Raw genomic sequence first — 27,842 nt, 5'->3', positions numbered from 1 at the left:
ATCATCACTTGTTCGGCTTGTTTGAAAAATAAGCAGTCCTGAAACCGTAACTTGTGTGGAACCTAAAATACATCCAGCGCATAAGGCAGCATAAACAGCCCAGAAACATCATGAGACCTCCAAGGACACGTTGTGACCACAATATGAGAAGCAGTCTTCGAGTTTTAAGACTTACTTAGCCTAACCAAAGAAACATTTCCTGATCTCTGAGCACAACAATCGTTTAATCATTTAATGACAACTCCCAACACATACAAGATAAATAATCAAGTAATTCATATTCTACTTTCTTAGTCTGTCTTGATTTTTTCCCCTCCTCCCAAATCCTCTAATTCAGGCCTCCATTCAAACAATCCCCCGTCCAATCAAGAATTCTGCACCTGCCACCTGGCCAGGTGTCTCTGCCTCCACCCTCAGCCCTATAATCTCTCCTCCACACCCATTCAAGAGTGATCTTTCTAAAGGATAAATCTGTTCATGTAATTCCCCTGCCGAAAATCCTTCTTCCCTCCTCCCCACCACCGAAAGGATAAACTCAAGTGCTGGTGAAGTCTTCAGTGCTTTTTGTGACTCGGCCCATCATCACCTTGCTGGCTTCCTCTCCCTCCACTACCCCCAACCCGACAGATGCTTATGCAGCTCTGCACGTGACATGCTTTCAAACAAACTGCTGCTTCTGCTGGGAACGCCCTTCCTCCTCAACCACTTGAGCAAGATCTTAGCACCTGGCAAGACTCCCGGTTGACCCAGCAGTACCTCAGCGTAGGTATCCCTCCTTCTCAGCTCCCGCGCGCTCTGGAAAAACACTGGCTCCCCAGCCAGGCTGAGCTCCCTGAGGGCAGTCAACTCATTTTATCTTCTTTGAGCCATTACCAAATGCAAACCAGCTGATTAAACATTAACTGAGGTAATGAATAATTTAGCATTCCCTTTATCAACATCCCAAACTCCACAAGCTATGAAATAAAAGCAAAACTGTTCCATAAAATGTGTCAGGAAAAAGCAACCACTCTTAGCATGTAAAATAGAACAGATTTCATGCAGAGACCTTATTACACAGATGACAGACGAGCCAGGATGTCAAAAAGGCAACTTAGAAGATTCTCAGCAGCAGGAAGACACTCATATCCCAGGGATGGAGGGGCTGCGTGGGGAGAAGCAGAAGCAGTGGACGTGACTTCTCCACTACCTGTGATGCTGACAGAGGAAGAGGGAAGGAGAAATTCCCTGTTGCTTCTTTCCTCCCAGCTCCAGTCTTTCATCAGAGCCTCCCGCCCAACCAGTCGGAAGCCAGCTGATGGGGGCGGGTTGGGGGAACACTAGGACCGTCAGCCTGCGGGAACACATGCCCCCCGATCCCCCCCCCCCGCCCTCCTGCCCCCCTGCAGTGATACTCAAAAGAGCGGGCGAATGGTGAGGCGAGGAACTGAGGAACGCAGGCCACGACCACACAGCAAATCCCATCCATTTTTATACTCACTTCTATGACTCCTTCTTTTGTTAAATATCTAATTGATCAAACGATGCCACTCTCAAGTCTATCCAATCAACATACAAATGAAAATCTTGTGGACTCCTTTTTCACATACTGGTATCCAAGAATTATGAAATGTTACTAATTTATAAGGAGGATTTGTGATAACTCAATTTGGGTTGGACCGAACTCTAAGGTGACATTGACTATTAGGAAACGATTTGCTAAGTAAGTTCACGGAATGAAGAAGACTCCATAACTTATTCAGTCAATAAAACATTCCCTAGGATTTTAGCACATTTACGTGAAATTCTACAATTTACAAATAAATCAATTCACAGAAGTCAGTCTTGGGGACCTATGCCAGGAAATATTTTGTGATATACTTCAAAGGAGTAAAACTGCATAGTCTTCAAAATAGTTTGTAGTTCACACCATTTCTCTCCCCTTCCTCCTTTACCCTCAACTGGTGACCCAACAGTAACATGATACCCAAAGTTAGTCCAGTGGGTACCAGTACCTCCTTAAAAAATTGAGGCAACATGACAAGACTAGTGTAACTCACTGAAAACCCAGTTAGCAACTCCTCTGGATCATTCAAACAAAGACTCTAAGGTGATGTTTTACAAAAATCCCAAGTGGCAATTACTCTATGAAATTAATGCTATACATGACAAACCTGATGATTAAGATATAGCATGGTAAATGCTTTAATTTATGGAGAGAAAGTAATTAAGATTTATTAAGTAAAAATAAGGCACTAAAACGTGCTTTTATCTTACCGCTAACCATAAATTTGTCTCAAAGCACGAACTCCCTCTGATTCATATTCAAAGCGAAAGTTCCCACACAGATAAATTTTCATTATGGTAAAGAAAGTTGTTCCCCATCCCATCGCCTCCCCACACCACATTCCTTCTCATCCTTGAGCTCTTTTATCATCCCAGGATACAAATACAAACACTTTGAGCACTGATGACTAAGCTTGCTAAAACTGCTCAGTTAAGACAATTTTTTTAAAAGTGGACTTCTATCATCAAAAGTTACCAGGTTTCTGTAGATACTAAATATTTATCTAGATATGCCCACATAAATATATATGTTCTTTACATCTAAACACGGGCATTGCCTCGGGAAAAGGAGAACGTGAATGCAACGATTTTTCTTTTGTTTAAATCCCTCTTTCACAAAAGGGAAAAAAACATCAAATATCCATCACAGGAAACAATTCTTGTTCAAAGAGGAGGGGTGTGGTCTGGCAGTTTCAGGGGTCCCTCAGCTCCACGATCCTCTCTGTTCTCAGCCCTCTTGTACCAATTCCGCTCCCCAGGACGGGTCAGGATCAAGGGCAAGGATATTTCCTTGGTCCAAAGTGCCAGAAGGCCCACTCTCCTCACTTGGGATTCCATTCTCCTCCTGCCCCCGCCTCCCTGGCAAGGTCAGGTGGCCTAGGGCTGGTACCCACACTCCCTCCACAAGGAAGGGCTGGAGAGGGCAGCCTAGACCAGCTTGGCCTTTGACACTGGAGCAATCCCTCTTGCTTTTCCATGGACCATTGGGATACTAGGATCTGACATTCACCTCTGGGCTTGTAGGAGAAAGAAGGGAAAGATCCAGGCGTCCCTCTAGCCCAGGGAAAAAGAGCTCTCACGTGACACAGCCTGGTTTGTTCGGACTTCACTTTGGGGTCGGAGGCCAAGCCAACTACTACAGTGTTCACTTGTGGAGCCTCAGACCTGGCCAGGGAGCCAGGTTAGAGAGGAAGGTTTGAGAATGGTTGGCAGCCAGTGAAAAGCAAGACTGGGAGTGCAGGTTGGCTGGTCTCCATTTCTTGTTCCCAGAGCACTCCGGGCAGTTACTAGCACGGCAGTTATTCTGATCTTGAGAAGACAAACTGGGTCGAGACTGAGTCAGAAAGACCTGAGCCTGTCTTCTCTCTACTCATCAGCTGTGTGACCCTGCACAAATCACCTAACCTCTCTCAGCCTCAGCTTTCTTATCTGCGAGGGGAAAAACATAACTATTTTGCAGGATTGTTTGGTGAATTCCATAAAATTACTCAACATATGGTAGACATTTAGTACACACTAGTTTCAGAATGGAAGTGTTATTAAATGCAAAACGCCCAAATCAACTGAATCTTTCATATGCAAGCTTTTCTAAGAGGCAAGGGAATCTAATAAGAAAGGGTCTAAACAGTTCCACAGACCCATTAGTCTGGATTTACAATCCAAAGTACGGCACAACAGATGCTGAAATTATGTATTATGTCAAACATCATACTTCCCGCTTAAATGATAACCAACACTTTTGTGATAATTAGTTTGTTATCTGCAGAGGAATAGAGACCATATTTCTTAACGTCTCAGGAAGCTTATATGACTTCATTTTCTCTGTTTTATCGTGAAGCAAAATAAATCTGTGGCTGGAAAAAGCTCCCATTCTTAAGTGAGAGAAACTACCTTCTGACAAGCTGAACAGTTAGACACCAGATAACTGAGTCCATTTTTACTGCCGTCTCATTGTTGCCCACCACATATCTGTGACTTCCTGTCTTCTAAGATAGCAGCTACTTTTGAAATTCAAAGAGAGTCTGCGGAGAAGAGATGTAGGAAGGCATGAAGGAGACATGGGAATCACGTTTTAAAAAATCACTATCCTGCAGCAACATGGATAGACCTAAAGATTATCATGCTAAGTGACCTAAGTCAGAAAGAGAAAGACAAAGACAAATGCCATATGATATCACTTATACGTGGAATCTAAAATACAACACAAATGAACCTATCTACAAAACAGAAACAGGCCCACGGACATAGAGAACAGACTTGTGGTTGCCAAAGGGGAAGGGGGTGGGGGAGGGATGGAGTGGGAGTTTAGGGTTAGCAGATGCAAACTATTATATACAGAATGGATATAATAAACAAGGTCCTACTGTATAGCACAGAGGTCTATACTCGATATCCTATGATAAACCATAATGGAAAAGAATATTAAAAAAGAGTGTAGGGCTTCCCTGGTGGCGCAGTGGTTGAGTGTCCGCCTGCCGATGCAGGGGACGCGGGTTCGTGCCCCGGTCCAGGAAGATCCCACATGCCGCGGAGCGGCTAGGCCCATGAGCCATGGCCGCTAAGCCTGCGTGTCCGGAGCCTGTGCTCCGCAATAGGAGAGGCCACAACAGTGAGAGGCTCGCGTACCGCAAAAAATAAAAAAAAAAAAAGTGTATATATAACTGAATCACTTTGCTGTATGGCAGAAATTAACACAACATTGTAAATCAACTACACTTCAATTAAAAAAAATAAAGAGTTTGTTCAGGGGAAAAAAAATAACTGTCCCTTTTTAAAAAAAATTAATTAATTTATTTTTGGCTGTGTTGGGTCTTCATTGCTGCGCACGGGCTTTCTCTAGTTGCAGCGAGCGGGGGCTACTCTTCGTCGTGGTACGCGGGCTTCTCATTGTGGTGGCTTCTCTTGTTGCGGAGCACAGGCTCTAGGCACACAGGCTTCAGTAGTTGTGGCTCATGGGCTCCGTAGTTGTGGCTCACAGGCTCTAGAGTGCTGGCTCAGTAGTTGTGGTGCACGGGCTTAGTTGTTCTGCGGCATGTGGGATCTTCCTGGACCAGGGCTCGAACCCGTGTCTCCTGCATTGGCAGGCAGATTCATAACTACTGCGCCACTAGGGAAGTCCCAATAACTGTCCTTTTTGAATAAAACTTTGGGATTGGGCCAGGATCTTTAATGGAGAAAGATTTCCCCCAACTTTAACTCTGAATATTTGTCTTTCTCTTGTTTATAGCTTTTAAGAAGAGTATATTACTATTAAAAAGGCTAAAGCATACAAATCCATTCATTTTAGATCACTGCCCCCACACTGAAACTGCCACATCTTTTCTAACCTACCCTAAAATTTACTCCCAAGACCTAGAGATTCAATGGAATGACAAACTTTTTCATATTAAGAGTAATCAGTGATAGTGATAAGAAACATTAATTTCATGAATGAAAAGCTCTAATGACCCAGAAAGAGATCTACTTTTATCTTTACATAAAAGGTTAGTACTTAGTTGAAAGCTCTGACTATTGCTGAGAAACAAAGCAACTGCTTGAACTAACTGAACTCTAAGAAATGCTAGCTAGGTATTCACTACTGGTATGGACAGGGAAGTTGGATAGGGAACAAGGCCTGTCAATATCGAAAGCAATTCCTAGAGACACTTGCCATTTTATTGAAAGTGCACTAGCTCTGTTCCTCAGTCCCAGGAATGGCCTGAGGAGTGAGCCTTTGGAAGAGTCTATCAGGACACAAGTTATCAGGAAGAAAAAACCATCCTGTATTTTATGCATCCAGTAGGTATACGGCATCTCGTTAGAGGCTTCACGGCAAGCCATGAAATCATGGAGGCTAAAAGGAAAAAAAAAGAAAAAAGCCAAACCTTTATAAGGCAGACCCCCTATTTCCTTAGTTATGTTTCCTTCAAGAGTAGGTAATTAAAGAACTGGCCTGGATTCTAAACAGATGTCAATGTCATGAAAGGAAAAAAAGGGAAAGCAGGAGGAAGAGAGTGGGGAGAGAGAGAAAGAAAGGGAAAGGACAAAGAAAAAGAAAAAATGAGACCAAAGAGTCATGACAACTAAAGGTGGTGTGTGATCTCTGACTGGATCCTGGGTTGGGAAGAAGTAAATAAAGGATAATACTAAGATGACCATGAACTGTGTCTTGGATAACAGTAGTGTAAACAGGTTAAGCTTTTTTGAGTGTGATAATTATACAGCCATCAATAAGAGCATGTTTTTGTTCCTAGGAGACAGATGCTGAAACATGTGGGGGTGAAGGGCCATGATGTCTGCAACTTACTCTCAAATGGCTAATCCAAAGGGAAAAAAAAAATCTAGGTGCAGGATGGACGTTCAATGTACTATTCTTTCAACTTTTCTATAAGTTTGAATTCTTTGGAAATAAAGTCTGGGGGAGGAAGAAAGGAGTAGATAATTCTCCTACCTAAGAGAATGGGGAGATGTTACAAGCCTTAAAGTCAGGAGGAGAACCTAGAGGAGGCTGGAGTTATTTAAACTGATGCTAACTTGTAAACCATACATGTGTACTGGAAGCTCCCATTCAGCATTGCTGAAAATCAGTTGTAGAAAAGAAAATATTCTACTTACTATAATCTGTCTAAACTCTCCTATGCTGTCAACATGTTAAGTTCCTTGTGTAGATAATGAAGTATATAGTACAACACTCGAAGGCTATTAAGTATTTCATTTTACATGTGAAAAATCTGTTAACGGGGAATTCTGTACCATCTATAAGTAAGTATAGACAACATATATATAAACAAGAATATGAAGGGAAGACGTGTTCTTTTACCTGGTAGGAAAATAATTTTCTCCAGTTATATCTTTTCTAGCTGAAAAATACTTTTAGCGTCTCCCAAATTTGTATAGGTATCTTATTTTCTGTTAATGCTTCCATTCTGTTGTCTCACTATGTAAATACACAGGCAATTTCTCAATTTGTGCTTCTCTGAAATACATCTGTGATGAAGAACTTCATGTTAATTGTCATTCATGCTGTTGTAAGCTGTCCCATCTTAAGTGCTGAAACCTACTGGCCACTATAAAATAGAAGTACTATCTGTATTAATATTTTAATGGTGCAAAGTTAAGAATATGAGTACAATAATAACAAGTAACATTTACATGCCACTTGAGAGTTATGAAGTGCTTTCATATACAGTCACTTCTCTGCATAGAAGTAAAAACGGAAAAGAACAAGAAATACGTAAATAAGAGAGCTAGCTAGCTGTGATAAGTAAACAAAGGTTATGAGTGATGACAGGCATCTTAAATGTTTACAAACAGCTACAAAGGAAAAATTCCCTGTTGTGTTGTCAGAAATGAACAATTAGCAAATTCTGCAGAAGGGAATGAAGTCTGGTGCTTTATGCTAAGAATGGGAACCAGGCAAGTCTCGCTTCTATTTTTAACTGGGTTCCCGACCTCTTTGTGACCTTGCATAAGTCCAGAAGGCCCTCAATTTCTTCTCCTACCAACTGGGGTTGGAGCCCCAACCTTGCTCACTTGGGTGGCCTATGAGTTGGCAAGCACCACGGAAAATTCAAGATGCTGTTGACAATCACATATTACTGCCTGTCTGCATCTCCTAAGAAAGCTGCAGAGCATGACAAAGGCTCTTGATTGACTATGCTTCCTGCTTTTATACTTGAGAAAAGAGATTCATGCATCAAAATTTGGAATAGAGTACTTTTAAGGCTCCTGGGAACACTAACGTTTTCTGATTCCCACTTATTCTCCCTGCCCCAGCACCCAGGCCTTATTATAAGGATGCAACCAGTGGTGGAAGGCTGGGAAACATGAAGGCTCGCTAGCAAGAACCCTCTGCCATGAGTAACAAAACTCTCTTTAGAGGAGCCCAGCCTGACTACACTAACTATGCCAGAATCACCAAGCCTATGCTTGTCATATTTGGGATGCCAATGGCAAATGACTTCTTAACTTGGCCAAGGTTTTTAAAAGAGCTAAGGAGAAAAATTCCCCAAGATGCTGCAGTGTAGAGAATAGCCAACTTCTTCCCCCAAACTAAATATGAAGCTGAAAATACATCTGGAAATGGTCAAGTAGGAAAGGTCTATCCCAATGGCCTCAGAAGACAGGTGTATATACCTGTGGTGTGGAGAAAGAATTCCACAGAACCCACCCCAAAAGAGTATCTCACACCTACTCCCAGATGAAAGGCAGACACAGTAAAACTGGCTCGGGCTAATGAAGGCAGAACTGGGCATCCTCCATTCTCCTGCCCCCATGTTTCCATGTGGCTGGATTCTGCTATTCCATATTCTTTTGTCCTCAAAGAGGAGTGACTTTTCTGACAAGTGACTTTGGGAAAAGGAATCGACCACAAGTGGTCGGCTCCTTATGGCCCAGCATTTTTATTACAGGCTCTAGTAGAAATCACCAGAACACAGCCTGTCTCAGCTCTTTCTGATCAGTATGCCCACCGAGATGGTATATTCTGGTTTACTCTGGCCATGCGATAAGCCTTCTGCAAGTGAAAGGCCTATGGTTTTGGGGGAGCTGAGTTCAACTGAGGCAGAAAGTACTAGAAGCCATTTGGATATATCATGTTACATTTTTCAATCAAGCTGTTATCAGTAATGAAGCTGGTAGGTTCATCTCCATTTGTCTTAATTCTATGCTGATTTCTCAATTGGTTCTGACTCAAGAGGAGAAGGGAGTATTATTTTTACTGATGCCCTAAAACCGCACAATATCTTCCTGGAAACTCTTTTCTAGTACTCATTAAACCAATCCAGAAACCCCAACAGCATCACCAATGACTCCACAGAGCAGAAGAAACCTGAGAGAGCCAGCTGCCATGGCTGAGGATGCATGTCCTGTGGGTGCAGAGCTTTTACAGGTCTGCTGCAATTTTTTAAGCTCTGGAACTGTCCGTGGAAGAAAAATGAATGGTACCCAGCTGCATGATTTCAGGCTGCATTTTTATTATAGGCTTCTAGCGTAAATCACCAGAACAAAGCCAGTATGAGCTGCTTGAATGGCAGAGACAAAAACTATGTCACAGAACAGTGTTAGGTAATTTTTTAAACTACTATATATTTATATCAACAAAAGACCTCTAAGCTTTTGTACTCCTGGGCACCTTTGGTAATGTGTTTTTAGTTTATTTTCCACACATTCCCACCTCGTTTTTTAGCATTACAGACTTGTGGGTGCAGTGGTGTACCAAATTCATTTTAAACACTTACGAGTTCTAAGTAGAGCACTATCTTCTCTAACAAGGGCTTGGTGTTATTGTACTCAATGTCTCATCCAAGGGCATTTTCTGAGGGGAAAATAAACCTGCCTAGTGGGATGTGGAAATGGGAGAAAAGCCCTAAGCCCAATACTGAAGGTTTCTTGCTCAGGAATGAATCTCTAGGGAGATGAGTGTGCTGCCTGGAGATGTTCCTTTCCCAGAAAGGAGCATGTGGCCGCGTCAGAGAGTCACCTGGGGAGAAGGCCAGACAAGGTCCCTCAGGTTCCCTGAGGCTGGGGTGGAGGGGAAAACAGCCCCTTGGCTTCCTCGTGGGTTCCCTCCACCAAAATCCACTGTCCCTCTTAATTCTACTGTCTTACTTTTTGTTGTCCCTTGAGAGGAACAAGATGGCATCACCATTTCTAAACAGAGGTGAAGGGAACAATTCATTTAGGTTGAATTGCTTTTGGAAAGTGATAACCTTTAAAGGCAATGGGTGAGAGTGTGCATCCTTGCACAACCAGAGGGAATTTGGAAAGAGCTCAATCACTTGATCTGTGTCTGTGATAAGAGGACAGATAGGATGAGCTGGGAGGTGTACAGATCTCAGCTGGGAGGTGTACAGATGAGCTGGGAGGTGTACAGATCTCAGCCTCAGTTGCAATCAGAAGGGAAGGATATCTCGGTGGCAGAGGAAAGGAAGCCTGAGAGAAACACAAAGATGCCTTTCCTGTCCCATTCGGAGTCTAAGTCGCTCACCTTCACAGCCTGGGCTGCAGACCCAGCTACATGGTCACACCCTCTGTTCCCTCCTGTAAAGTTTCAATTGTAGTAAAGTCTCAGCCCAGACTTAGGTTAAAACAAAACAAAAAAGTCTGCCCTAAGAATTGATTGCCACAACCTGCTCTCAGGCGAACCTGGGGTTCTAATTTACTAACTCTGTGGTCAAGGAACCCCCAAGCTAAAAGATAAACATGAAAAATGGCCTGGCTTAGACCTGGGGTGTCTGGCAAAAGCCAAAGTAAAAGCTCTTTGGAGAGATTCGCTCTTACCCCAGCCAGAAGATTCCCACTAATAAAGTCCTGTCAAACATGACTTCATAATCCAAAATACAAAATACAACAAGAAGATCATCTACCATTTGCCAGAATCAGCAGACACACCAAAAAGCAGAACAAGACAGCCCAAGAACTTCAGGTAACAGAATTTCTGAACACAGGCTATAAAATATTTAGATTTAAAGCTACCAAAGAAATGAAGAACTGAATACATGAAAAAGAAACAAGATATTTTCAAAAAGACAGGAGAGATTTAAAAGAGAAAAACAGAATTTCTGTAAATAAAAGATACTCTCAGTGAAAAAACAAAAAACAACTCAGTGGGTATGTTAAAGAGTAGAGCATATATAACAAAGAGAGAATTAGTGAACTGGAAGAAGATGTAGAGAAAATTTCCCAGAATGAAACAATGATAAAAGATTCTAAAAGAATATTTCATTATGGCTACTATTTGCATGGTAAAATGTATAGCTGGGAGCTGCCCAGAGTCAGGGCTGCTCTCTTAGCAGGGGGTCTGGAGAAATCCAGTGTCCAGGGCACTGAACTGGTAGCTTATTAGGTCAGATCTCCTTTCACCCATTCTTCTTTGGAAGCAGCACTCTTTTCCACTTTTCTCTCACCCCCAGATTTAGATCTCTCACCTACTGGACACTAATAAATAGCACATATGATCAGCGTCAATGCTGAACAGTCAATGCCTGTGTGTGTGTATAGTATGTGGACATACATCTATTAACATTACCACATATACACCAGTTGATGGTATCCATGTTTTGTAATATACACGTACTTGCAAAATAATAGCACCTACATAAATCAGACTTCCAATAGTTATGGTAGAAAAGAGATTGGAGGCTGAGCGTTAAACTGAGGTCAGAAACATGAGTTCTAATCTGACTAGGACATGAAGTAACTGAGTGACAGCGGGCAAGTCACAACAGCAGTTCTCTCATCTAAGTTAAAAGTACTATATTGACTTCCAGGATCTCCTCCTACTCTATTCTCACACTGTTTACAATGTCCAGAAGCTAACTACCTTCATACCATTCATACCATTCGTATGGTACTTTATTTTGTAGGACAGGTCTCTACTCAGAGCCTGTCCTTACTTACATTAAGAAATGCAATCATCTGGCTTTCTGGGCTGGAGCAGACCAGAAGTAATAATTGAGAAGTGAAAAATGAGCAAGAAGTGGTTCCTAGAATCAAATATACTGACAGTAGCTTAACAAAGGAGTTGAGGGATAGATGACTGCAATAACAAAGACTGTAATATGAAACCTAAAAAGAATGGCTATCTTTAGCCATTTCCTGTAGGATCAGATCATTTTACACACCTCAGTAGACCCTGAAGGCACCATTATATTACAACAACATATTGCTGACAACCTCGAGCAATCAAGAAAAGGTTAGCTTATGTTCAACATACCCTATTTAAAAGGAGAAAAGTAGAAAATACATTTTAGAAAGATTCCTATAAAGAAGTTAAAACATATCAAAAGGGTTTTAGATATCTGGAAAATTCTTTCATGTGGACTCATGTATGTGCTCATTAAGTATGTGCAATTATATAGAGAAATATTTATTATAGGTGTTATATATACATGTTCTGTGCAAGGTACTGTCAAGTGGCCCGAGTATGATCTATGAACTGCTTTTTAGAACCTTATAATCAAACACAGAAATCCCCATAAACAACATACATAAAGGATGGTCAGTCAACTGCGAAATGTATATGGATACAATGTAGAAGCACTAGTATTAGATTTCACCGTGGGGAATACTGCATGTGGGAATGGCAGAAGGGTGGGGGAAGGGAGAATGGTCGTGAAGAGGGAGGCTTTCAAGAACCCACCGAACTCTGGAAAAAAGATCCAAGGCAGGAAGGAGTTAAATGCTTCCCTGAAGGGAGGGGAGGTCATGCTGCCTACTGGACATGAAGGTCCGTGATGGTCATGCGTCAGCCGAGTCCACGGGGGAAATCCAGTTAATGATGTCAGAGGACAAGTCTGGACCATCAGAGAGTTTAAGAGCTGAAAGGGAGCCTCTCCACGTTTGTGTGCGTGAGCTCGCAGACACACCTCTTCTGCAGAAGCAAGGGTCACGGGGCAGAACACTGCAACCCCTGGAACACCCCACTCTACAGAGAGATGAGGAAAAAGTGTAACAGTGGCTCAGACAACAGCAAGATTAGCGTCTGAGAACACAATGTAATTATACGTTCTACAGGTTACATTAAAGCAAATCACTGAAATGGAAAAACATTTTAATAGAAAACTGTCCCATTTTGTCTTCTTAGTCAAATAACTAACCATCATTTAAGTGTGAATGGACAGAGAGGCAAATACAGATCTGATTATAAATGCATGCATTTAAACACTTTTCCCAAATGCTGTTTTCTTGAATTTCTATTTTGTTTAGAAGTCTTGAGTTTAAAAATGTTTATAATTACATTTAGAATTAAGGGTCAGAAGAGCGCTTCAGCCTAATGCTCTCTAGAACTATTAATTCTAAATCCATTAGGTCCTTCAAAACAAAAGTTATTACCAATATCTGCTATGTTCAGAGAGCTAGAATATTGCAGATTTACCCAGCATTAAATAAATCTGCTGTAAGAAATTTTAAAAATAAATTAATCTCGGGCTTCCCTGGTGGCGCAGTGGTTGAGAGTCCGCCTGCCGATGCAGGGGACATGGGTTCGTGCCCCAGTCCGGGAGGATCCCACGTGCCGCGGAGCGGCTGGGCCCGTGAGCCATGGCTGCTGAGCCTGCGCGTCCGGAGCCTGTGCTCCGCAACAGGAGAGGTCACAGCAGTGAGAGGCCCGCGTACCGCAAAAAAAAAAAAAAAAAAAATTAATTAATTAATCTCAAAGTACTTTACATAAGCATTCACATTATCTTTTCTTAAAAGGGCAGGATCCCTTTCAGAGCGATTTGCATACACATTCAAGAAGAAATCTCCAACATAAAGCATGGTAACTGCATTGTTTGTTAGTTCCCAGAGGGCAGGCATCACTTTAGATTTATTCACATCAGATTTTCCTCCCTCTTCATTCCCCTTCTGCTTGCTAACAGTAGTAACACTCTTGTGAATAAAAGAAAAGTTTTGTAAAATGGGTAAACAGTATCTCAGTTCCACTTTTCATGCCATAGCTGCCAGGGTAAATCTAAAATATCTTTGACATGGAAAACTCCCAATGCTTTTTCAGACAGGCTGATCCTGAGAAAAGCGGAGAGCATTCTTGCATACGCGTGGGGAAGAGAGCTTCTATCGCCCTTTCCCCAGTTCTAGGAGTAAGAGGCAGTCACAGTTACTAGGCAGTTCCGTGTTATGTACAGATAAACGCTTTCAAACAAGTAAAACAAGAGCAGAATTACTAGTTTCTTTAATATTTTTTTTGAAATGAAATCGAGGAGAGAGAGAGAGAGAGAGAGTGTGTGTGTGTGTGTGTGTGGTCTGCACAGGCATAAATTTCAAACAGACTTGATGCCTTGCCGAAATCTTGCCATTACTGGAAACATTTGTAAATTATGAACAAATAGACTTGTATATCTCAAGACGTTTTATCAAACAAATATATTTCCTTTCCTATTTTTCTTCCCATTTCGCATCTCACATACAAAATATTACAAGTAGAGAGTTGGAATGACATTGATAAATAGGAAATAATTGACTTGAAGCAAATAACCTAAAATTCTGTCTATAATTCTACAGACAAATAATGATTTAATAAATTAAGGGAGATTCTGTATCAGAGTAAGGGGTCTTATTAGGTCAAAGCAATGAGCGAAGCTGAATGCCTGCTAATAAAAATAAAGAATGTTGTCCTTGGTTTAGCTGTAATCCTGCCTACCAGCAGGAAAATAGGCTGAGTAACCTTTTCAGTCTGAAGATTTATGATGGGATTCCACATAATTCTAAAACTAAAGGTAAAATAAGAAGATAAAGTGCCTGTAGTCCTAAGAAACATTCAGAAGAAGGGTCACTAATCAGAATGGAGAGGGGAGGTTGTAACCACCGGTAAAGATAGCAGCCTGAGTGATACGGAGCTGGTGGTGCAGACATGCTGGGGTGGGGGGGACATGGGGGATGAGGACAAGTATTATGTCTTCACACACATTTACATACACATATAAATGTATAAATACACACAGCCAAGCTCAAAAGAAAGGAAATCTCCTGGGGCCCACATCATCCAGGGGTATAACTGCAGGAGACAGAACAGCAAAGGGGTTAAGAGCATGAACTTGGAAGCTAGACCACAGGGTTTGAATCTAGCCTGCCCACTTACTTTCTAACTGGGATAATGACAGGAGCTGCCTCATTAAGTTTATGAGGTTAAAATAACCACACGCACATAAAGAAAGCACTCAGTAAATGTTAGTTGACTCTACTACCATCAGCATTGTTAACCACACTGAAGAGACACCACTTGTTGGCGATTTCAAGCACCTGTGGCACAGAAGTCAAGGCGGGCATTCCACTGGGGGCAGGGAGCCGGGAGCCACAAAACCCTGGTCCAGCCAGAAAATCTTGTGCCACTAACTGAGGAGCTGATGTGGAGGAAGCCACCCACCTAGAGTCCCTGGCCCTGCTCCTGGCGTGGGTGTGGGCTTGAAGGGCGGCACCATCCAAGCAGTGTGACAGCTGGGGGCCAATAAATGGACAGAGAAACTGTCTGTTCAGTAAAGCCCAACGGGCCCTAACACAGTCACCATGAATTCCTTCCAGAGGTGCCGCCACAGTCCAGGGGCGAGTCTTTACGTGGAGATATCCCACTGAGTACTGAGCAGGATAAACAGAAACAAATCCATACCTGGACATATCCTGGCCAAAGCTATCAGAGAGGAAACACAGATTTCCTACAAAGGATACAGACTCCTCATCGGCAGTAACAGACGTCTGAGGACAACAGAATCATGTCTTCCAAGTGCTGAGGGGACAGAACTGTCAGCTTGGGATTCTATATTGTCATTCGAGAGCCAGGGAGAAACAGAAGGGACTGGAGGCCAGAAAAGCTGAGAGAGTGGATCACCCAGACCCAGAACTCAAAACACACTAACAGAGGCAGGAAAGAGCACCCAGGAGGAGGAGAGTGAGATGCAAGAAACAGTGTTTGCTAGAGAAGGAAAAATCATATGGGGGCCTCCTCAACCTTCCACAGCCCAACCCCAAAAGTTGCCTTTAGCTGTGGGTGGAGGGGCACCCCTTCCCTGAGGTTCCAGTGGGAGAGCTGTCTTTCTCCCTGTGCTCCAGGGACAGCTCCTGATTTCTCAGGAACCTGATTCTATCAATAATTTCCTCTCCCCTATATGTCACTCCTTTAAACCTAACTTTTGATTGTTTAACAAAATGTTAGAGGCACGTATTTAGAAATAATTTACAACAAAAAGCAGCAGTTCCCGCCACCCTCCGCCGCTAGTCCTGAACCACCTTCAGATCTTTGAGCTGTCATGTCTGGTATTTACCTTCCTATTTTTAAACAATATGCTGTGCCAGTGGACCTTTGGAAAATCCATCACTTTCTGGCCAAGGCTATTGGCCATTTGCCACGTAACAATCCTTCCTTAATCTGGGGAAAAGACAGACTTGACAAACTGTCCCAAGGACCCAATGTTCTTGTTTTTGGAATATGGAGCCACCAGACTAGGCCCATGCCATTCCCAAGAGATAATGTATATCAGTTACAAGGTGAGATATTTTGCAATACTTTTATGTTTTATTCTGTCCCATAGAATTTACCCGTGCTTGTTACTTTATCACATTTCTATTCAAGAACAACATAAGCCGCCCCTAAGTGCAAGCCCATGATGACCTGAATGACATCAAAGTGGAAAAGTCAGGTTGGTAGGTAGGTAAGTCATTCCACCCATGGGGAAGCAGGGACTCCTGCCACATGCCTGAACTTGGCTATGAAGGATCTAGAATGTGGATGAGCCTTTCCTCCTAAGGGTAGGGTAAGGGTGGGAGTTACAGGTGGGGGAAGAGGTGGGATGCTGTCACTTTTCGAACTTTGGGAACAAAAAAGAGACAAATTTCACCAACAGATGGCTGAGAAACCAGCAGAGGTGATATCTGACTATTACTTAATATTATCTTTATATAAAAACTTTTTTAAAAGTTTTGTTGAAAAACCTTTTGCCTAATAATTTGTCTCTTGGGAGCTCTAAATCTTTCACTCATTATCTTATTAAAAAAAATAAAATGCTAAAAGAAATAATAACACCCAATTAAAAAAACAAAACCAATCAATCAACTTAGGGCCTGAAAAGGAAAAAAAGGCTCCCCTTAATCTGTGGCCAAAAGTATTCCTAACGCATATTCCTACATTACTTTTTTCTTACTTTATCAATTTAGGACATGACTTCTGATTATGGTAGATAAAAATTTAGTTCTTTTACTTGCCAATATCCCAATTATATCACAGTTTTTTTTTACATGAGTGGTTGGTGTTTCTATTATTATGTAAATATGTCTCTCCGCTGAGCTGTAAAGTACACACCGATTACATGTCCTTTCTTGAACGTTTTGTTTCTTCCTGAAGTCAACAGGTCTTTCATTTTATAATTTGCTTTATTTTCTTACTGCCTATTCCTCATTATTCTCAAAGACGCTGGTTTCTCAGACTCACAGACACAGAGAACAGACTTGTGGTTGCCAAGGAGGGGCGTGGTGGGGGAGGGATGGACTGGGAGTTTGGGGTTAGCAGAGGCAAACTAATATATATAGAATGGATAAACAAGGTCCTATGGGACAGCACAGGAAACTATATTCAATATCTTGCGACAAACCATAATGAAAAAGAATATGAAAAAGAATGCACATATATGTATAACTGAGTCACTTTGCTGTACAGTAGAAACTAACACAACATTGTAAATCAACTATACTTCAATAAGATAAATAAAGACTCCAGTTTCTATGTAAAGTCTCTTATTTACACAAGCATTAGATACCTGCTCTTCCCTCCCCACCTCCCGTTTTTTCTCGAAACCTCTGTTCTGGAGCCATCTCCTCCTCTCCCACTGCTACACAGCCAGCAGTCTGAAGCCTCTCCATGACTTCAGCAGGTTCCCGTTTAATGGAAGGACAATTTTTTGAGAACCTGCCTGTCTGAAATACCATTATTCTACTGCTACACTTGATTTATAGTGCTGGATACAGAATTCTAGGTTAGGATGATTTTTTTTTTTCCTACGATTTTTTGTTTTTTTTGTTTTGCGTTACACAGGCCTCTCACTGTTGTGGCCTCTCCCGTTGCCGGACGCACAGACGCAGCAGCCGTGGCTCACTGGCCCAGCTGCTCCGTGGCATGCGGGATCCTCCCGGACCGGGGCACGAACCCATGTCCCCTGCATCAGCAGGCGGACTCTCAACCACTGCACCACCAGGGAAGCCCTTTCCTACGATTTTTAAAGGCACTATTCCATTATCTTCTAGCTTTAAGTGCTGCTTTGAGAAGTCTGATGCCTTTCTGATTCCCAGTCCTTTGCGTGTGACTTTCCTTCTCTGTAAGTTCTAGTATCTTATATTTATCCCTGGTGTTCCAATTCTACACTTCATGATGACAGCTCTGCATGGGAGGCTATTTTTATTCCTTGCACTGGGTCACTGGCAGGCCATTCTGACTTGAAGACGCATGTCCTTCAGTTCTGGGAAATTAATCTGTGTCATTCGTTTGATAGTTTCCTCTTGTCTACTTCCTATCTTCTCTCTTCTGGAACTCCTATTAATCAGAGGTTGGACATCCTGGATTGATTCTCTAATTTTCTTATTTTTTCCCCGATTGTCCGATTGCATGTGTGTTACACTTTCTGGAAGATTTTCTTGATTTTATCTTCTGACTCTTCTGGATTTTTTATTCCATCCTAATTTTAATTTCTAAGAGCTTTTGTTCTGATTGTTTATTTTTTATTTTTTTTTAAAACGATTTATCATTTATTTATTTATTTAATTTATTTCTGTCTGTGTCGGGTCGGGTCTTAAGTTGTGGCACATGGGATCTTTGTTTTCTTTTTTAATTTGTGAAACAAGTTTAGCAAAAATATATTGAGAATAAAAGCCAGAAACTGGTACAGAAAAGCCAACCGAAAAAATATACAAACTCTTCCCCCAAGTGATGAGACCCTCTGGGGAGGCCCCACATGAGCCTGTGCTTTAAAGGCCGATGTGGCAGCAGTGCTTGGTTCAAGTCCACGGAGAGAAAAACTACAGGGGAAATCTCACAACAACACTACACTATTCACTGTCTGGGGCTGGCTTCTCTCCAGGATGGAAAAGAATTTTGAGGAAAACCTTCATATTAATACAAAAAAAAATCACATTAGCTGTTTCATAAGAGCAAAATAATCAAAGTCATGGTTCCCAAGGCATTCAGGGTCTGAGTCCTTGCCCAGGCCCCACCCTGGTCTCCTCTCCTGAGTGATGGCAACCAGAAAGTAGGCCGGGTAACGCCGTCAAGATTAAAAGAGGTAAGAGTGATCCTCAGAAAAAATACTACTCTATACATCTCAGGTGAGATAAAAACATTTCATATGCCAATTACTTTTCAATCATAACTTTAACCTAGAAAAATAGAGCGGGAGGGCACCCTGACGTTCTGAGATTCAAGTGTAGCTGTAATGATGTGTAGTCAGGCTCGTCTTTGTTGAGGCAAGTGGGATCTTTTGTTGTGGCGCGCAGGCTCTTCATTGTGGCGCGTGGGTTTTCTCTTCTCTACTTGTGGTGTGCAGGCTCCAGGGCACGTAGGTGCTGTAGTTTGTGGCACGTGGGCTCTAGTTGAGGCTCACGAGCTCAGTAGTTGAGGCATGCGCACTTAGTTGCCCCGCGGCATGTGGGATCTTAGTTCCCTGACCAGGGATCAAACCCGTGTCCCCTGCACTGCAAGGCAGTCTTTACCACTGGACCACCAGGGAAGTCCCTGATTGTTTATTTTTATTTATCTTTTTTGCAGTACGCGGGCCTCTCACTGTTGTGGTCTCTCCTGTTGCAGAGCACAGGCTCCGGACGTGCAGGCTCAGTGGCCATGGCTCATGCGCCTAGCCACTCCGCGGCATGTGGGATCTTCCCAGACCGGGGCATGAACCCATGTCCCCTGCATCGGCAGGCGGACTCTCGACCACTGTGCCACCAGGGAAGCCCTGATTGTTTATTTTTAAATGGTGGTATCCTGTTCTTGTTTCAAGGATGCAGCTACCTTCTCTTATCTTTCTAAGGATATTTATAAAAGCTTTTAATTTTTAAAGAATTCTACCCTGTGCATTATCTGTTGCCCTTATTTTTTTGTTTTCTTTTTATTTTGGGCTCTGTCCACTACATTGGAGAATTTCTTCAAATGTCTGGTGATATTTGGCTGTCAATTTATACACACACACACACACACACACATATATATAAACACACACATACATACACACACACACACATATATATTTTTAAAATTTACCTCTTGAAATGATCTTTTTTTTTTTTAAGAAATTTATTTACTTTTTATTTATTTATTTTTGGCTGCATTGGGCCTTCATTGCTGCACGCCGGCTTTCTCTAGTTGCAGCGAGCATGAGCTCCTCTTCGTTGTGGTGTGTGGGCTTCTCATTGTGGTGGCTTCTCTTGTTGCGGAGCATGGGCTCTATGTGCATGGGCTTCAGTATCTGTGGCTCACGGGCTCTAGAACGCAGGCTCAGCAGTTGTGGCGCATAGGCTTAGTTGCTTATCAGGGATCAAATCTGTGTCCCCTGCATTGGCAGGTGGATTCTCAACCACTGCGCCACCAGGGAACTCCCAGTCTATTTATATTTTAAAGTAAGGTACTAAAATGCTGATTAAGCATTCTATGTAAATATCCAGGGCTTGCTGATTGGTGGCCTTCATTCTAGGACAATCAATGAGGTGGCCAGGTAGCTTTTTTAATTGAGATCCCCCTAAATGTCAAGTTCTGTCAGGTTCCTAGGGGTTCCTGCTTGGGGGAGGTGGGAAAGAGAAGAGATGGCCATACCAGTTCACTTGAGCTCCTCAAACGGGGCAGGGAAAGGATCGGGCAGGCCCTGGGGTTCAGAGTACAGGTGCTGTCTAACACCAGTACCTCTTGCTCTGCCTGGGGTCCCTAGCGGGAGTGTGTCACAAGCTGAATTTCTCCCCAAACTATAGATTCCTATGAAGGTAGGGCAGCTACCAAGGGGCAGGAGAGGACCTCGGGTCTAACTGCTCTGTATCCAGACTCCGAATTAATCCCTTTGTCTTCACCTCCCTCTGGCCCTCCACAATACCTGTTGATCTCACATCCGGACCCTTTCCGGGGTTGCATAGGGCACACCATCTCATTTCTGACTAGTGTCTCTTTCTGAAGGCTTTCTGTCCCTTTCCTGGGTTACACTTAACTTCGTTCTGCCAAGTCAGGCCCTCCTCCATCTACCGTCTCATGCACGTTGGTCTACTCTCCCAGTCTCTCATAGGTTTATAACTTTGAATTCTTTCACTGTCATTTCAGTGGGGTTTCTTTGGGGTAGGAGGAGAAGGACAGATTAACATGTATACGTTCAATTCGCCACATTAATCAAAAGCCTCTTTAACTGCCCCCTCATTGGCTCCTTCTCATCAGCATTAAAATTATTTTAAATCTTATTTTAATTTTATTATTATTATTTTTTTTGCGGTACGCAGGCCTCTCACTGTTGTGGCCTCTCCCGTTGCGGAGCACAGGCTCCGGACGCACAGGCTCAGCAGCCACAGGCCCAGCCGCTCTGCGGCATGTGGGATCCTCCCGGACCAGGGCGTGAATCCGTGTTCCCTACATCAGTAGGTGGACTCTCAACCACAGCGCCACCAGGGAAGCCCTTAACATATTTTTAAGTGGACGATACCTTACTGTTGACTATAACTCATCAGCATTGAAACAATCTCAAGTTTCTCCAACATTAAGGAAAATTAGGCTTTTTTTTTTTAAACCGACTCTCTTTATTTACTTATTTTTTGGCCACGCCCTGTAGCATGCGGGAATCTTAGTTCCCTCACCAGGGATTGAACCCAGGCCTTTGGCAGTGAGAGCGCGGAGTCCTAATCACTGGACTGTCAGGGAATTCTCTACTGCATTCTCTTTTCCTTCCAAGCCAAACTTCTTGAAATAGTTGCCCACACTCTCTCATCTCTACCTCAACATCCCCAAGTTCTTCGACCTTCTGCCACCTCCCTTCTAACCCCATCGCGGAAACGCTTCCTGTAAATATCCCCCTTAACAGATCCAATGACCACTACCTGGTCCTCACCTTACTTGAATCTCAGTAATACTGTGTACTCACCCCTCAAAATATGCCGTCCCTTCGAGTCTCTGACCTGGTACTCTCCTTACATCTTCTTACCTCTTTGCAATGGGATGCACACTCCTTAGCAGGGCTTGTATGGTACAGACTATGCTTTCCACGCCGGTCTCACCTCTTGCCACACCATATTCCAGTTCTGTGCTACAACGCGCGGAACTTCTTTCAGTTCCTAGAGCAAGCCATGCCCTGTTTTTCTTCTGGTCTTTGTGCATCCTATTCACTTTTATTTGGCCAAATTTTGCAAATTCCCTATATCTGTGTTGAACGCCCCTCCTAGAGCACACTGTATTTCCACTACCAGCATGTTCATTGAAAAGTACTGCAATTGCCCACTTAATTGTCCAAGCTCCATGAAGACAAGACCCACAGCGATCTTTTACCTTCTTCAAACCTGTATCATTAGAACTTCTACGATGGCTAGTACATGGGAGGCAGCCAATAAATGTCAGTTGAGCGAATGAATAAAGACACAATCAAGAGAGGGGGAGAATCAAATACTTACAGAAAGACAGCAGAGCAAATGAATCTGGTCTACAGAAAAAGACCTGACACTATAACCTAAGTTCTTTTGGTTGCCTATTTCTACCTTCTTAACAGTGTATCTAACAAATGGTCACCATTTTTTGCATAAAAATAACCAAATGCGTAGGCAGAATATCAGAGCATCAATACACCATCTCCACAGGCTTAGAGAAGGCCAACTGTCTAAAGGTTTCAGTATATTTAAAATCTCTATCTAGATACATCACTGGGTTTTGAAGGGCTGTGGGAATGACAACGTTTTATTCTGGTAGTTATGGTATAATTTAGGTCACACACTAACATAGGTCTTTTAAAGACAGAAACATTTCTGAAAAAGAGGCAGATCAGCTCTGTTGCGAGAATAACCCATTAGGCTGCTCAAACAATGCGTGTGGTAGGCTCCGAAGAGGAAAAACAAAACCCAGCTCGAGCAAAACTGGATTTCTAGCTTTTGATTGTCATTTAGTGAATGTAAGCCAAGTTCTCAATGCGCCAATGTCCCAAACGACTTCACCGTCATGTTGATATGCCTATCACTGGGCAAGTATCTTCTTTGGGGGCATAACAAGATGTCTTCAAAGCATGTTGACATTTAGTTATTTTGAATTGTCTCTAATATTTGACCACAGTTAGCCACAAGTAAAGAGCCTATCTATAGAAAACATGTCTATCTGCAAATAGATGTTTTCAATGTGAACTATAATAAATACCTTGCTAGATACTATATTCCCAGCTGGAGAAACCTAGAAAGAACTCAGCAGTTGTGTCTAGTCTCTTGATAATGAACCAGCCACCATGTGGAAAAAGAATGTTTTGAGCTCAGAAGGAAGAAAGAAGAGGTGTTGTGATGAATTGCTTTCCATTCACTTGTCTAAATAGATATTACTTTATTTCTACTATAGCTGAGTCTCTGCCCCAAAAAGAATTCATACATTTATAACTGGAAAATTGTCTCTTCTCAAATAAAAACAATCTCTCCATCAATAGATATTCTAGGGCAGAGGGAGGGAGGAGGGAAGGGACAGACACTCCTATACTTGTCTTCTCCCAGAAAGACCCAACAGCAAGTCGAAGGTGACCCTAGGCATGGTTTACAGGAATAGGAGTCCTCCATGACAAAAAGCACAAGTAAGGAAAAAGTTCCAAGACAGAGACACTGCCCTAGTATAACCAAAACGTTGGGTGCAGCAGGTACTTTGGAGGCACTGCCCATGACCTTCCATGGCAGTGACTCTGGGAAAAGAAAACCTCTGCCTCTGCACACCCGCCAGTGTGCAGTTCAACCAGTTTTCACTTGTATTTAAATGTTAGAAAGTGTGGAACTCACCCAGGAAACCTCTCCCTGCCCACATCACCACCACTTACACATTCCCTGCAAGGAGGGCAGGAAACCCCACACCCAGTTGATACTATGTGTCCGGACAGACTATGAGCCATGTATTAGCCCAAATATTCACATTGTTCCTTCCATCCTTTCCTTCAAAACTTCATCCACCTATGTGAAAATATATGCGAAAAATCTTGCTGATGAGTTAGTACACTAGACCCAGTCATTGCCAGTTTCAGTGCGAATGAATAGATAAATGAGTACTTCACTCAAAGCATACTGTGGTTGACTTTTTTCTCCATTACTGACCAGTTCTTAATTTTCTAAAACCACAATCATTATTGACCTTATACCATAATATCACGTGACATATACTGCTTCCTTTGACGAGACTCCCCCGCCTCTCCCTCCTCCATGCATCTGCCTGACTCCCGCCTGCCTTCTCAGCTAGCTCAGAAGATTGTTGCTCTTCCAACAACCCCTCCTTAGCCAACCCTATCTCTTCCCCAATTTCTCACAACAGTCCTTCTCTTACTGAATTCAGTAAGTCCCTGAGTGGGGTTCCAAAACCATACTCTGCATATGACCTCCACAGGAGCAGTGACACAGTACTCTGTACAGAAGACACATCTCCCCAGCTAGTCTCTGAACTCCTCAAAGGCACGGTTTGTCGCTCATCTTTCTGTTTCAGTTCATAGCACAGACCGGACAGCCTGATACTGAGTAAACAATCTAAACTGTGTGTGAGATGAATACACGAACAAACGGATGACGTTTAGACTTAGAAACAGAATTACAGAGATGAGTCTTTGGAAAACATTTAGTCCAACCCACTTCATACAAAGCTCCCTAAACAAGTATTTCCTAAGAGTTATGTTCGATAAAACATGAACATTGTATAATGAAAACAGAATACAATAAAAACCTTACCGGCAAAGTTCCAGGCAGAGATGCATCAAAAAAAGATACCAAAGAATTGGGAGGTGCTGCAAAGTCGACTTGAGATCCAGAGAAGAGTTTGGAGTTGGAGGCAATCTGGGCATGAATCTCCAAACCTACCACAGCTGCCCATTCACGTTCACTAAATAGGAAGACAAAATGGTTAAGAAGTTCTTAGATCCGTCACCATGCATGAATTTCTAAGAGCTGAAACCACAAATGTTAATTTTCTATTTGTGTTTTTAACTTATTAAAATTTTATATCCTACTTTAAAAAAGGTGTCATACTGTACTGGTGACTAAATCAAAAGCAATGCAAAATGAACACCTACAAGGCCGGCAAAGCAAAATTCATTTACAACATGGCATAAGGAGAGTTCATTGTGCAAACAAGAAGGTAACAGAAAAGAACAATTTGGCATCTGAAAACAATTTAGAAATGGGTATCAGGTGGTGACTGCTTGGCTGACTAATGAAAGAAGCATTTTCTAAATTAACTGTGCTTTGTCAATTAGTCGGTCAGCAAATGAAGAAAGCTGATCTTGTGAACGTTTTTAGAATTAACATAAACATCAGGATTTTACTAGAGAAATAATGGTAAATAGTTGCACATCTCATTATGAAAAAGGAAGGGAAATTCTCAGTCATGTTTGGAATTCATTTTCTAACAATGGTTTGCAAGTAAAGTAACCAGAGTGACAGATATAACAGATCACCACTAAATGACACCCTTCCTGGGAATCTTGTGCAAAGGGAAACATTAAACCATTGCAAGTGGCTTTTTTTTTTTTTTTCTGGTTCCCCAGATCACTTTAAATTCCAAAGATCTAGTGTCAGGTTCCTTTGCTTGTTTTATACTTGACTGCTACCAAACCTAAGAAGCTGCAATAATGCAACCTAAATGCTACAATAATCTCTTATCTGGCCACTCCTACTCTATTGGGTCTGTATGAACATTCCATACAGAGGTCTCTCCAGGTTCTTATAAGTGTGCTTATTCCATGGGTTATTATTAAACCCATGTATCCTGGGCAAACTAAAGATCACCTGGTGTTCACCTACTCTCTCCATAGTCTGCCTCTTCCTATCCTGCTCTTCCCCCAAGCAATTTTCTGTATTATCGAATTTTTTGTTTACATGTATTTTGTTTACATGTATTTGGTTTTGTTTCAGTCATTTCAACACATGAAGTTCTACATCTGTAGTACTGATGAATTCCTTCTTTTTAAAGTTGGGAAGCACAACCTGTAATTGAGAGGAATTAAACGAAGAACTTATCAGAAATTTGCATTCACTAAAACCTTATTCAATGTATTTTTGCAGTTTCATTACATGAGAGAAAAAAATACTTTACATTCACAGTGAGACAACCTAATTTATGAAAGGAACAGAAACAGTGTTTCTGGACATTTTCCCTCTGTTCCTCCAACAGAAAAGCAAAAATAATGGCAACCTAACTATCTCAAAAGAAAAACTGAATATTAGACACATGCCTTATGTTTCTGTACTTAAAAATAAACTATTTAGGTCTCATATAGTGATATATAAACAGCTGTTCAGTGGATATTAAGCAAAATAAACAACACTTTCTACATAACCAGAAGGAAGATCTCTTGTCATTGGCTGCATTCTCCTAGGTCTAGACACACATGTTCAAAATGAAACGCCTCCACAGATAGGTGGTGTTTTCTGACTAATAATTTACAACACTGCTGACTCGCAATAGCTCTAAATAAATGTCAGGTAAATAAGATTCATCTTCTACTGTCACCGACCCCGCTACTGGTGCTATTAGTTAAGGTAACTGAATCCACTCTTCTGTCCGTGCAGCTTTCGAGTCAGGAAAACACGTGCTATTTTACACTCGCAAATTACCCAAATATGTCTGTCTACCTGAAGACAGCGGTTTACGTGTGGGGACGGGGCTGACAGAGGGCCAGTTTCGTGCTTTCATTTAGGTTTCAGAGCTGCAACTTATAGCCCAGCACCTCCCGCCCACCAAAACGTCTAGATTGAAGGCTGGGCTGTAGTGGCCATTATCTCTCCAGTCCCGCAATTCCACCTCACGCTTAAGCGGGGAGTAATGGTACGAAATAATATACCCTTTCCTCGGTTTCTGGGCCGTGATGAGGGGCTGCTGAGCCACTGAGCTCTGTCCCCTCTTCCCGCTGGACGTGGACCCAGTTGGAACCCCTCTTCCGTGGCGAGAAACGCCGCCAATCCCGGCGAAAACCCAACGCCTTCCAGGACAGCACCAGCGCAGGACGGGCGTCGCCATTGCCTCTCCTGAGTCCTGGTCAGGTGATACAGCATCCCTCTGCCGCAAGGCTCTCTGGGAAGCGTAGTTCTGGAAAGGGATAAACTGTTCTAGGCTCGGACCGGAAGACTACTGTTCCCAGGAGGCACTGCGACTCGAAGACTTCCGGAACCGGGAGGGGAGGGGAGAGGAGGGAATGAGAAATAGGGGAGAGGGTGGGAGGGATTCTGTGTTGGAAGGTGTGACTTCTCCTAGCGGGGAGCTGGAGACCTTTGTAGGCGTGAGCACGTGTGTGAGTTTGAGAGAGAGCAGGTGGTGCCAGAGATCCAAAGCGGAGAAACCTGGCCAGGATTTTATAGCCCAGTTAACCTTTCGAGCTGAAGTAAATGACCTTGACATCTCCGCGAAGGCTTCGTGAACCCCAAACCCACTCAGTAAATTTTTTGTTTCCTTTTCCACTTCACACACCAATTTGTGCATTAATGCAACAAATACCTATTTGCATGCCAACTATATACCAGACACAGTTCTTAGGCACTGGGGATTCAGCAATGAGCAAGGCAGTTATGGCCGTTCTGCTCATGGAGCTTACGTTACTGGTAGACGAGACGTACCGAAAAGTTAACGAAAATGGGATGCTTTCACATAGATAATAAGGACTATATTTCAGCAGAGGTGCTTGGAGACAAACAGACCTAGATTGAAACTTCAGGAACATTTTAACTGATTCTTTTTGATCCTGGCCAGTATTTGAAACACTTTCCTTACCTACGAGGAATTGATAGCAGCTACCATCATCCCAGTGGACTTCTGTTTTCCTGCTTCAAAACTCATCCCCTCTTGAAACTCCCACTGATTTCTTGTATTTGAACACACAATTTAGAATAGCCATTCAACCATTCTCTATTAGATCACCCTATTTTACAACTCTGCATAGTGCTTATGACTATCTAATGTCTATATCCTGTCTCCACTAGCTCCTTGAGAATGGGGAATTAGTCTGCCTTATTCAACACAGTACTACCAGAATACAGAGTAGGCCCCTCAAAAATATTTGTTAAATGAAGTAGCGCAGTGTGAAGAATGCATTTGACAAGGGATGGAGTGGATGCCCTTTGGAGTACTAGTTGTGTAGGAAGGAGATGATGAAATAGTGTGGTGGTTGAGGCAG

At 42.5% G+C, this 27,842-nt stretch overlaps 1 protein-coding gene across 3 annotated transcripts in view; it reads right to left on the bottom strand.

The window, feature by feature from the left end:
• The window catches only part of GATB (glutamyl-tRNA amidotransferase subunit B), a 77,071-nt gene extending 50,323 nt beyond the window's left edge, over positions 1-26,748 (bottom strand). For 2 of the 3 annotated variants that reach the window (XM_067736681.1, XM_067736682.1), the window contains exons 1-2: positions 26,517-26,747; positions 24,406-24,556 (exon numbers count right to left, since the gene is read on the bottom strand). In XM_067736681.1, coding sequence (XP_067592782.1) covers positions 24,406-24,556; positions 26,517-26,692 — 327 coding nt within the window. In that variant the 5' untranslated portion in view covers positions 26,693-26,747. Of the gene's footprint in view, positions 1-24,405; positions 24,557-26,516 lie in introns of all 3 variants that reach the window. The other variant, XM_067736683.1, reaches the window with a different exon arrangement.
• Between the last annotated feature and the right edge of the window lie 1,094 nt (positions 26,749-27,842).

Source organism: Pseudorca crassidens, chromosome 4 (assembly GCF_039906515.1).
Source record: "Pseudorca crassidens isolate mPseCra1 chromosome 4, mPseCra1.hap1, whole genome shotgun sequence".
NCBI lineage: Eukaryota > Metazoa > Chordata > Mammalia > Artiodactyla > Delphinidae > Pseudorca > Pseudorca crassidens.
This window is presented reverse-complemented; position numbering and strand designations above follow the sequence as displayed.